The 12341-nt window shown below is 40.2% G+C and overlaps 1 protein-coding gene across 1 annotated transcript; it reads right to left on the bottom strand.

The window, feature by feature from the left end:
• Positions 1-1216: 1216 nt before the first annotated feature.
• LOC310772034 (ZP domain-containing protein-like) lies at positions 1217-8470 on the bottom strand. The gene is made up of 9 exons (XM_083664506.1): positions 8220-8470; positions 7974-8118; positions 7549-7692; positions 6153-6211; positions 4995-5182; positions 3794-4188; positions 2966-3062; positions 2645-2825; positions 1217-1882 (listed from the first exon to the last, which is right to left on the bottom strand). The coding sequence occupies exons 1-9, from the start codon at positions 8314-8316 to the stop codon at positions 1746-1748; spliced, it is 1443 nt and encodes a 480-aa protein (XP_083520632.1). The 5' UTR covers positions 8317-8470; the 3' UTR covers positions 1217-1745.
• Positions 8471-12341: the final 3871 nt, after the last annotated feature.

Below are 12341 nucleotides of genomic sequence, written 5' to 3'. Positions count from 1 at the left end.
TAAATGTTGAACATGTTCAACATTTATATTGTTTTTGTTGCCTGCTCCCAACTCCCCAACTGACTTCTTATTACATAATAATACTACATAATACGGCGGATTCTGACACACACAAACACAATCGACATCCACAATCCTATGACATAATCAGCGATGTCATAGACATTGTGACATCATCAGTGTAGACAATGTGATGTCATCAGTGATCTAACACAATCAACATCCAGAATGCTGACATCATCAATGATGTTATAGACATTAAGATGCCACCGATGATGTCACTGTTACTTCTTCTTCTTCTTCTTCTTCTGTTGTGGAGTTTTATGGCAGTTGGCATCCTTTATGTTGCATCACCGCCTCCTGGATTTATCCATCCTCTCTCCTCGTCTCCCTACTTATACTCCCACTGAATTCTGCCAGTGATTATGTCATGTCCTACCCCACAATCTTCGAGTGATGTCAGGCACTGATGATGATGATGATGATGTTGCATGAGTCTACACAACCCCCCAAAAAGTGCCCCCATGGCATATCGTCTCCAGAGTCTCCACCCTAGAGAAATGACCGCGCACATTTTTTTAGTATTATTGATAGAATGTAAATATTTCTCAAGAGGCCTAACAGCTAATATAATAAGTAGCCTACAACAATATACATCTCAGGCATAATGTTCCACTGAAACATAATAGGTGCTTAATGCTTCAATATATCATTCTACAAGGAAGTAACCACAGTTGGCTCATGCCAGTGCCAAGAAATAACAATTGCGTTGTTCTAGTTTCCTATAACAATGACTAGCAGGATAATCCACCTCATTAACTCAACAAAGGCTGGGCGAAACCAACTCCGCCTTCATTTCACCAGTAGAATACTTTCAGTTTCTTCACAGTAATGTGCATGGATGTAAAAAATGGCCTTGAAATGAATAAACGTTTACAGTTTTACTAAAATGGGCCTATGAAATGACTTGGAATATTGTTTTTATCATTTTGGAAATAAATAAATTGTAATCCCCAATCTTTCCAAGTACCCCCTGGAAGCTGCTCAAGTACCCCTAGGGGTACACGTACCACTGGTTGGGAATCACTGACTCAGGTATAACATCTTTACAACTGCTGTGAGCAGAAAATAATCTCAGAATGCAACACATCGATATCGATATCACTATTTGGTAGCCAGACACGGAGCTGAACGCTGAGAGTTTCAAGTTTCAAACAACTTTATTAATCCCACAAGGGGGAAGTGAATTTAGAGCAGCTTGTATACAAAACACAGACACATCATACAAACAAACAAGTGAGTTCAAATGTGAAGTTACACCATAAAAGGAATAATGCACAGTAAACATTTTTATATAGACTCCCTGTAATATTATCATTAATTAAAATAAAAACATGGCCAGTAGCATATTGCACTATCCTGATGGGAAGGACAAAGCAACCAAGGTTTTTGAATAAGTCTGTGTGCAGGTGAAGACACGCCTCAGTCCTCACATCACACACTGAACATGAACAGCTCAAACATGCACATCTTCACAAAGTCTGAATCGAGCCCCTATTGTAATAATGATTCAAACTACCCAAACCCAAGATCTTCAGATCTTCTATTGTAATAATGATTCAAACTACCCACATCCAAGATCTTCAGATCTTCTATTGTAATAATGATTCAAACTACCCAAACCCAAGATCTTCAGATCTTCCCATCACCGTGAAGATCAGAGTGAAGAAAAATGCCTCCAATCCTCAGTTGGAGTCAGAGGTTGGCACGGGTTGGTATTTAGCTTTGGACCTCCTGGACCGGTAGACCACCGCTCCACACACCAGGAGGCAGCCAACGATGAACATGAGGTTCATGCCCACATGCAGGTTTGAGCCAGAAGCTAAAAGGGAAATAGAAGCAAAAAGAAATACAAACACAGAGAAGTGAGTTAGAGGGCAGACTGGAATTGCATAATATGTATTTATCAGTTGATGTGGATATTTACGACATCCACAACGACATGGTCAGTTAGTATGTACAATTATCAAATGTGTGGTGAATCCGTAAATTAAGATTTTAATATATATGTGAATATACATTGTCCAGTTACTTTGGAAAGGAAACATTTATAATTTTGGATTTTCCACCCACAATAATGTGGCAATGTCTGGGTTAAGCAGATTTACCCCCCTGCTGGTAAACATACGCACTGACAGACGAATGTTCATAAGCACAACGCAGTGGGCAAACTGACTATATGGCAGCTTGACAAATCCACTTGTGGGGATTGATATACTGCAGCCAAGGGAATAACAGCCAAACATTTGGATACACCACATTTATTTGTACTATCTTAAACATTTTTAGAATGACAGTAAAGCCATCAAAACTATTAAATAAAATACCTTTAATTATGCAGTGACAAAAAAAGTTTTAAACAAATCAAAACTATCTTATATTTTAGATTCTTTAAAGTAGCCGCATTTTACATTGAAGGAAAGGCAAAGGCTTAGTAAAGAAATTAATGTGTGTGTGTGTGTGTGTGTGTGTGTGTGTGTGTGTGTGTGTGTGTGTGTGTGTGTGTGTGTGTGTGTGTGTGTGTGTGTGTGTGTGTGTGTGTGTGTGTGTGTGTGTGTGTGTGTGTGTGTGTCTATGGTGTTACCTTGGCTGTCAGAAGTTCTAATCAGGTGCAAAGGTCCCTGGGAAATGGAGTGCATGGAAGTCTCGGCGATAGCTTCTCTTTTGCGGCGCTGGCTCCCTGAGTTGGACCTGATGCATCCCTGAGTGCACCTGGTTCCAGGAACCCCAATCTCACACATGACGACTGAGCAGGTGATGTAGACCTATAGGACACAGCGAGCTAAAGTCACTCCCTCCACAGATCACCTGGGCACACCTGGGGACATGCTGTGATGGACCAGCACTTTCAAACCAAAAGAACATTTACACATGAACAAGATGGTGACGCAACGTTTCACTTTACCTCCTCATGTGCACCAAGGAATTCAAACGCCTCCATTCCAAATCTGAATTGAGACCTGGGGCCGGGGTAAACTTGCACTGTGTCGTCCATCACACACCTGTAATAATACAGTAATAATGGTTTATGAATAAAAGTGCCAACATTCCTCATAATAACTACATTGGACACCATGTGAGGCAGTGGTTCCCAAACGTACGGTCGCGACCCTAAGTCGGGTCGCCTGGAATTCAAATAGGGTTGCCTGTTTCTTTTTTTACACCACACGCAATTTAATATTACCGAAGATGATTAGGGTCAGTTGTGATTATTATTTGAGTTTAAAGTGATAATCTTTAAGATTTCAGTTTTGTTCTCTTGGGTGACACCTATGGCAGTGGGTGGTAATTGCAGGTGAGATCCAAACACAAAGGCTTCATCCAAATGGACATAGCCTCATTCAACATTGTGAGCGACTCTTTTTTTTGGGATGAAAATCTTTTCAATTATAACTTTAAATCAGGATTCTGAGAATAAAGTCAGAATTTTGAGAAAAAAGTCTGAATTTTTAGATTAAAGTCAGAATTCTCAGATTAAAGTCAGAATTCTGCGGGGAAAAATAAGCATTATGTGACATCACTGATGATGTCACAGATGATATTATCGATGGTCTACCAGAATTTGAAATGTCTCGGGTCCGTAGACTTTTGTGACGTCAAAATAGGGTCACAAGCCAAAAACGTTTGGGAACCCCTGATGTAAGGGAATAATATACTGTATGTGCACATGTCCTAGTGAGGTCTAATACATTTAACACATGGAATTAGATGGTTCATCACTGCGTACACCTACCCATTTTCAATGATGGTGTAGGTAATGCGAGAGTTTAGGTTGTCGTAGGGAGTCGCCTTGCAGGACTCCACAAACAGCTGTGTGTTGGGGATGGCGGTAGTTGCATCAATCTGCATGAAGATCATCTGTTTCAGGTACACCTCCACTGGGTAGGTGCTGGCCTCCTTCTGTTCCCTGAACCTCTTGCTCTCAAAGAATTCAAACTGAAAGCTGAAAGAACCGAAGCCTTTCTCTCTAAAGGCGTATGGGTTCTTGTGCCTGAATCCCAGCGTCAGGTTGGCGCGCTTGGGATAGACGCATGAAAAGGCGATCTCAACATCATGTTGCCTGGAAATAATTTTAGTTGGGTCAGCAGATGTGATCTCATTCTTGAAGACAAGGTTGTCACCATCCTCCTAAAGGTGAAAGAAAATATTCATTTATCATGTTGGAAAGCCCTGAGACTTTTGAAGAGTAACTTTGAGAGGAAGCAATATAGATGAATTGTGTGAATTACAATTCTAACCTTCGCCTGGTGGGTTTATTGATGACAACCAGCTCAGATTTATCAACTAGCTAAAACTTTCAACCAAGCTTAAACTACTATCACCATTATTAGGTTACTAGCATTATTTTTAGTTGTGTATTGCAAATTAAACAATTGCCAATTTCCACAACAGTTTTTATCAGTTTATATAGTTCACATCATTAGCCATGATCAAACAAAAATGCATCCTGTTCTAATTTAAGTCCTACACCCAGGGTTCACTTGTCTTGTACATTACAGCATATTATGGATGTTATGTCCCAAAATTGGCTCAGCTGTAATGGTGGCAAATGTGTTCATTCAAATCAGCGTCTGATGTGTCTTTGTGTGGATATTAGAATACTGATTACTTGAAACTTTACAATTCTACCGTTAAATCTCTTCCCAAACGTGTATTGTTTTCATCTTTCATGAATATTGAATGTTGATACATGATTTTTGTGATGCATAGAAGGTGCCTTGTCACTATTACATTTATTATGATGCTTTTTAGACGCTCCTCCAAACAATGATCTACATACAATGTACAAAATGGACAAAGAACTAAGATTGTACGACTGTTGACAACTGAACAAAAGGGTTCCTTTCTCAGCCATAATTTTGGGAGGCCTGCCTTGCCTTAAGTAGTCAATGTAAACGTGCAAACAGAAACTGTGTTAGTTTAGTGTGCCTTACATCCAGTGTGGTCCCACAGGTGTTCAGTGACATGGTGGCGACCAGGTGGGTGTTGTTGGAGCGTCTTGTCAGGTTGCAGGCAGGGTCATTGAAGTCTTTCAGGTGTAAGTTGTGCTCGTTGCGTCTGATGAGGTAGCCCTTCACCACCTCCACTGTCATCGTGGTTTCATTGCAGTGTACAGTGGTCTCTGAAAAGTGTCAGATACACATAACGATGGTGGTGATGGTGATGATGATGATGATGTGTGAACAGACTGAGATGAAGACATGAGACAACTCAAGTGTGACACAAGACATAATAGTGATGACTTGAAGTTTGATTGAGTGCACCCTTCTACAGAATGATTGCTGGGGAAATATCTTTCCAGAAGACAATATTGCAGAATGAAACAGAATATGAGTTCATGGATGTGGTGATTTTAACCAGGGTTCCAGGGAGTCCCCAACAAAAAGGGGAATCATTTATTTTCACTATGTAATTCCATCCATAAGTAACACAATGATAGAATGTATGACTATTTTGGTGATGGGTTTCATACACTTTCTGTATTAAAACCTCTAAAAGCAACCTAGACTACCTAAACTTGAGGTAGTCTCTCGAGCCAGTCTATCTCTTTCCACAATCTTGGAATGCTCCAGAGACAGTCTGTACTTCAGCCCATTAGAATTTGGACAGACGAAGTTGTTATCTTCCAAAGAGAAAAACACTTCAGACCGGAGGGAAGTTCGATGGTATTTGACCAATCACAAGTGGGGAAATGAGCGCATACCCACCTTCGATGGTATTCAACCAATCACAAGTGGGGAAATGAGCGGATAACCCCGGAGCATCTGTAAATTGTGGGAACCCACGTGTCCATCTTGAGAGACTAAAGGGGTCTTTCACGTGAAAAGGTTTGAGAACCACTGCAGCTAATCTCACACAGTTAATACATTTCAGTTTCATTCACAACCCTATCTGTGTTAACTTGTGCACCTAGCTAATGTACATAAGGGTTAAAAATATCCATAACTCTGCATGTGTCAATCTTTCCTAAAACATGCCATTTCAGCACCTCCAATACAAGAACAGCCAATATCCAATAGCCAAAACATGACATAAACATAACATTTGTTTCACTGGGATACTTTGTTACTTTTCAGAGTGTATCAACTCACCATGGTATACAACATCAGCAATCACACAGCGCAACTCTGAATGATAGACTCTGCGGTGTCTGGAATAGAATGTTAAAGTGGTAAATTATTCAATTAAGTTTCCCTCAATATAGTCTGTAATGGCAATTATCTAGACATCAATCATCTCACATCTGAATACACACACTTAAAAAAATAGAAGGTACAGTGCAAAACTAATTAACTAATTAATGCTGAGCAATTTTCCAACTTGCTGTTACGCTCACAGACATCATTCCCATCACCATGAATTAAACTGATTTCTTGATTATGCAATCATACCATTAGGTATTGGAATCATGTCCGTGTCCATTAGTTTCTAGCATGATATTCAGATTGAATGGCTACAGTTAATTGTACAATAATTGTCTAATGGTGGAAATCCCAGATATGGATCACCACCAAAAGTTAATCAATTGTTCCTTGGCCCAAGATCTATCTGTAAAATTGTTAATTCCAACTTCCATGGAAACGCCTTCAGAAGTTTTTGAGATATTATGCTGACAGAGTAACAGGCAAAGTATAACCTAGTTGTTAATTATTCCAAACACAATACATCTGGGGGAATGGAGTTCATCTATCTATCTATCTATCTATCTATCTATCTATCTATCTATCTATCTATCTATCTATCTATCTATCTATCTATCTATCTATCTATCTATCTATCTATCTATCTATCTTCTTTATATAAATTTGGCAATGTGGACTCTTGTCTGTTTGTTTCAAGAATTTTGTCCGGCCACAGCCATGCCGTTTTAAGTGCGATCGGGCTGAAACTTTCAGGAAGTGTAAAGAGCACCCGTGCGGGTGACCTTGTTGTGCGTGCACCAATAGGGCAGGCGAGGCCATGCAGCAGCCAAGCTGTGGGCAAGGCCAAGCTGCGTAGGCGAGCTGCAGGGTCAGCTTGTCGAGCCCGTGCAGCGGGTGAGCCTAGGAATCGAGGGTGCATAGTGCATAGTAGCGAGATGCCTAGTATGGTATAAACTGTTTCTCCAGTAAACTGTTAAAAGTCTTCCGTGTAGCATTTTAACATCAATAAATTAGCCAGCCTATTAACACATTAAGTTTGAAATATTAGTCTATTACCATAAACAAACAAAACCTTCCACCTCTACAAGATATTACATTTTTATTTTGCCATTGTTTTGTAGGAAAATTGTTCGATTGCTTTATGGCATAACAAGCAAAAACAACTGACACAAACAATTCATTTGACAAAGATACACTGTGGTTTAAAAATGCTACTTGAAAATACAGAAATATGTCAGCAGAAATACAACACCCTGTGAAGATTTTTGCATATTGGTATCAACTGGTCATCCATTCTGGTTAATGTGATTTGGAATGAACTTGATATAGTTTATTTGAAGCTCACCTGTCTAATGCCTCAAAATGAAAGCAAATAGGGAAATGGTCGTCCAATTCATTATCCGTTGGTGTCCATTTTATGGCATATTCATCTGTGGAGATCTTCTGTTTTGTAATGCCCGTTGGTCCAGTGAGAAGGAGGCCATAGATCCTACAAGAGGAACAATGTTTTCATAAACTTGTTCTGGGCAACGAGTACAGCAATATTCTATAAGGTAATTATGTTACAGTAGAATCCATTTCAAGTATATCGAACTACTGGCAAATACTATGAAAAATTATACTGTACATATTGCGAATAACACTACTAATGAAAAATTAGACTGTACCTTCCGAATGACGCCCTGGGACATGATTGTTCTAATTAACTCATACGATACATAACAAATAATAGCAAAGTTATAACAAAATTTGAATGTTGAATTTCCTTACGTGGTGTATTTTGCTGTGGCTTTGACTTTGATTTCAAGTGTGTTGTTGACAAAGGCAGGAAGATTGACTCCATTACGTGGAGTTGGAGACAGAAAAATTGGGAAATAGTCACCATCGAGACATGAAGGGGCGTAGTGTGAGTCAACTGAAAGTCAAAAACGGAGGGAGAGAAAGTGAGAGAGTTAGTGAAAATGAAATACTAATAAAAAATAAATAAATGCTACAATGGAAAAAATGCAAACGAACCATAAATTAAAAACTGTAGAGGAATCTTGCTTAAAGCAGCAATTGATGCACGGTAGAACTGAGTGGTGGTGGGTATGGTGGTAGATGTCGTGGTCATTGGTGCAGTTGTGGTTGTTGTTGTTGTTGTTGTTGGTGCAGCTGTGGTCGTTGTGGGTGCAGCTGTGGTTGTTGTGGGTGCAGCTGTGGTCGTTGTTGGTACAGCTGTGGTCGTTGTGGGTGCAGCTGTGGTCGTTGTTGGTGCAGCTGTGGTCGTTGTTGGTGCAGCTGTGGTCGTTGTTGCTCCAGCTGTGGTCGTTGTTGGTGCAGCTGTGGTCGTTGTTGGTGCAGCTGTGGTCGTTGTTGCTCCAGCTGTGGTCGTTGTTGCTCCAGCTGTGGTCGTCGCTGGTGCAGCTGTGGTCGTTGTTGCTCCACCTGTGGTCGTTGTTGGTGCAGCTGTGGTCGTTGTTGGTGCAGCTGTGGTCGTTGTTGGTGCAGCTGTGGTCGTTGTTGGTGCAGCTGTGGTTGTTGTGAGTGCAGCTGTGGTCGTTGTTGGTGCAGCTGTGGTCGTTGTTGGTGCAGCTGTGGTCGTTGTTGCTCCAGCTGTGGTCGTTGTTGCTCCAGCTGTGGTCGTTGTTGGTGCAGCTGTGGTCGTTGTTGCTCCACCTGTGGTCGTTGTTGTTGCAGCTGTGGTCGTTGTTGTTGCAGCTGTGGTCGTTGTTGGTGCAGCTGTGGTCGTTGTTGGTGCAGCTGTGGTCGTTGTTGGTGCAGCTGTGGTCGTTGTTGGTGCAGCTGTGGTCGTTGTTGGTGCAGCTGTGGTCGTTGTGGGTGCAGCTGTGGTCGTTGCTGGTGCAGCTGTGGTCGTTGTTGCTCCAGCTGTGGTCGTTGTTGGTGCAGCTGTGGTCGTTGTTGGAGCAGCTGTGGTCGTTGTTGGTGCAGCTGTGGTAGTTGTTGATGCAGCTGTGGTCGTCGTTGCTCCAGATGTGCTCGCGGCTGTGGTCGTTGTTGCAGCTGTTGTGGTGCTCAATGAAAATGATGGGCTTGTATTGTTTGTGTCACGTTTACGCCTTCCTACTGAAAGGGGATTCTTCAAGGTGGAGGATCCATCCGAGTAGGAGACAGAAATGGTTTTTTTGGGGAAGTCCTCCACTACTAGCTCAAATACTCCATGATATCCAGTTTGCCTACTGGTGGTATATGATAAGGAGCAGGAATTCTGAAGAAAGGAATACGTAACATTATTTTTGACACACAAATAACAAAGGCTGCAATAGCTGTTAAAATTGTGTCATATCATAATTGTTGGTATATCACATCACAATTATTTTCTTCTTGAGGACCATTAACTGTGCGTTTTTGGGATTGAGCTCCATTTCACTGCAGAGCTAAGTTAATGCCTTTAATTTTAATTAATGCTGTTAATGCTTTTCATTTTTAATCATATGGACAGGTATTTAATTGGAGCAATAATGTAAACCTTATATCAAATAAAGAATTAAGTTCAGGTGGACATTGCAACTGCACATGCTAAAAAAAGTTGCAGAATGTAACTGACCAATTAAATCCTTTCTATACTGTGCATACAGATTATACACTCTTGTTGTAATACTTCACTACATCTAGAACCATAGACTGTATAAAAATATGGTCGTCATGACAGCTCCTCAAAAGTGAATCAAAAAAAAATCGATGGCCCCCTTGTGGCTGGCTGCAGTATAGGTATTAAATCCCTCCATGTTACTGGATGGGGAAAAACTACTAAAAGAAAAAGAAAGGGAACATACACATTAAATAAATGTATCCAAAGATGGTTTTGATAATTTTAGGTACTTCTTATCACACTGATGTGAGTGTAGGAATTTAGCCAGCTGGGCAAGAGCAAAAATGACCCAAGAAATCTCAGAATGCCCCTAAAAACCATGATCCAGGGGCAATTTAAAAGTAATGAGTCAGTCTCAGTATGATGCACCACTTTACAATAGGGTACACAAAAAGAGTAACTAATGGACAGGTAATAATTAAGTAATGGTTAACTAATGATTAACTACTATACTCACAAACTTACTTTAACTAATCATTAATTAATGATTAACTATATACTCAGAACTGGCATTAGCTAATCATTAATTAGTTAGTAGTTTCCTATAGTAACTACTGTAAAACTTGTGTGCCTTATTGTAAAGTGTTACCTATATTTATGCATTACCCTGTCCACAAACTCTTCTCTAAACAAGGATTTCAGCTCGATATATTGAAGCTCACGTGACAGATTCCCTCTTTCCACTTCCTATGTTTACATTTTGCAAAGTAAGTGTCAGGATTTTGCTTGATCTCTTACCGGATCTAAAGAGAACCCTTCAGGTTGGTAGCACAGGCTGCACTCCTCAGCTGATGCTCCAAACCTGCATCTGACCTGATCACCATCAGGATCAAAAACTGGCAGACTGTATGTCCTTGGACAGTTCCGGGTTATTCTGTGAAATGGGAACCAGGTTGAATTAGGAACAACTACTCCAACTACTTTTTTTTTTTACAGATAAAACTTAAACTTTTAAAGTTAAAAAAAGAAATTTGACGACAAAGAGCAGCACCATCACAAAGAGCCAGAGCAAAGGCTTTTGCAAAAATAAATGGCAACAATACATCAAAATTAATTACTGAAGATGAATAGGGTGATGTTTTTAGATAGATTTCTCATGAATATGTGGTCTAATATTAAGCATAAATATTTATTATTAGCAATTAACAAATTTATTATTAACAATATAATGCAGTATAATGCAATATAATGCAAAAGTACAATGCAATAAGTGTACAAAGTCCGTTTGGTGACATCTCTTGTTGTTGCCCAGACCCCCAGAGGGGGGAGTGTGGATCAGTCTCCGCCTGTTTGTTTGTTAGTCACACTGTAACGTTGACTTTGTGCTGCTAGGGGGCGGCATTGACAATGAATGGGGGCTGCCCCAAGGGTGGAACTACATTTACAGTCTTTACGTAAACTACAGTTTACATAATGAAACTTTTGGACTGGCTTGTTATTTGGAAAAAGCCTGGGACATGAGAAAAAAAGCTCTTTATCAGGAAAAGGCAATGTAAGAAAAAAGAAAAATGTATGTATGTACAGTAAGTGTGTATATGTGTATGTGTATGTATATGTACATGCGTATGTGTATATATTATATACTTTGTTTATTTTGTTTGTATATTGAGGTACAATAATAATTTGGTGTGATAGTGTCTTGTAATCCCATGTGGGATGGGCCAGAAATGGCATGACACGGAAATAAAAACTAACTAACTAACTACAGTCAGATGACATCTGATATGCAGCTATCATAGAGATTAGCCAAAATTATTTTATTAATGTGAGATGTCACCAGATGGGCTCTGCGTAATTGTGCCTGTGCAAAGCGAATTCATGTCTGTGAAACCAATACTTGGGAGTAGGGGTGTCACGATACACTCAGTTCACGATACGATACGATACACGATATTGGGTTCAAGATAACGATACGATACGATATTTTAACAATATTTTTCTGCGATCGATTTGTAAGTTGAGGGGGCATCCTCCGCGCTAATTTGAGTAATTTCCCCATTTTCATCCTCCGTGTCTGTAACGTGCCTCGTCTGTTCAAACAAAGCAATGAAAAGGAGAGCGAGCATGCAATCAGATGCAGATCAATGCGACCATGTTCAGCTTCTTCTTCTCGCGATATGAGATTTCATCTCAACGATACATATTGTCACGTTTTGATATGGCGATATATCGTGGGACGATATATTGTGACATCCCTACTTGGGAGTTTTGACTGGTTTTCTGTTAAACTTCACATGTGAGCTGACACTTTGCTGGAACAGCACAAAACAATAATTGATGATTCATTACCGGAGAGGAGGTACATTAGTTGTGATGGGAGATCTGTTAGATTCACCAGTATCAGATCGAGTTCCCAGGTCCACATGAGTTGTCATTATCAAACGAGCATAACGAGCTCTGGTGTTTGGAAACCAGTATCCATAGCCAAGGTAGCGGTGAAAGTAGGTGGGATATCTGTTTGAAAAAATACATAATGTTAATGTTACACACTTCTACAAAATTGCCTCCAGAGTCTCCACCCATTGTTACTCCGTGCACCGAGTGGA

The sequence above is a fragment of the Poromitra crassiceps genome (assembly GCF_964638095.1).
Source record: "Poromitra crassiceps genome assembly, contig: HAP1_SCAFFOLD_1769, whole genome shotgun sequence".
Lineage (NCBI taxonomy): Eukaryota > Metazoa > Chordata > Actinopteri > Beryciformes > Melamphaidae > Poromitra > Poromitra crassiceps.
The sequence above is the reverse complement of the archived record's forward strand: the minus strand, read 5'-3'. Positions and strand labels throughout refer to the sequence as shown.

Excerpts from the sequence above, each read along its gene's own strand:
- LOC310772034 (XM_083664506.1), bottom strand. The coding sequence starts at position 8,316 with ATGACCACGACATCTACCACCATACCCACCACCACTCAGTTCTACCGT. Across the intron at positions 6,212-7,548 it reads CATTTTGAGGCATTAGACAG|ACACCGCAGAGTCTATCATT; the intron begins GTGAGCTTCAAA and ends ATTCTATTCCAG. Across the intron at positions 4,189-4,994 it reads CCTGTGGGACCACACTGGAT|GAGGATGGTGACAACCTTGT; the intron begins GTAAGGCACACT and ends TTTCACCTTTAG.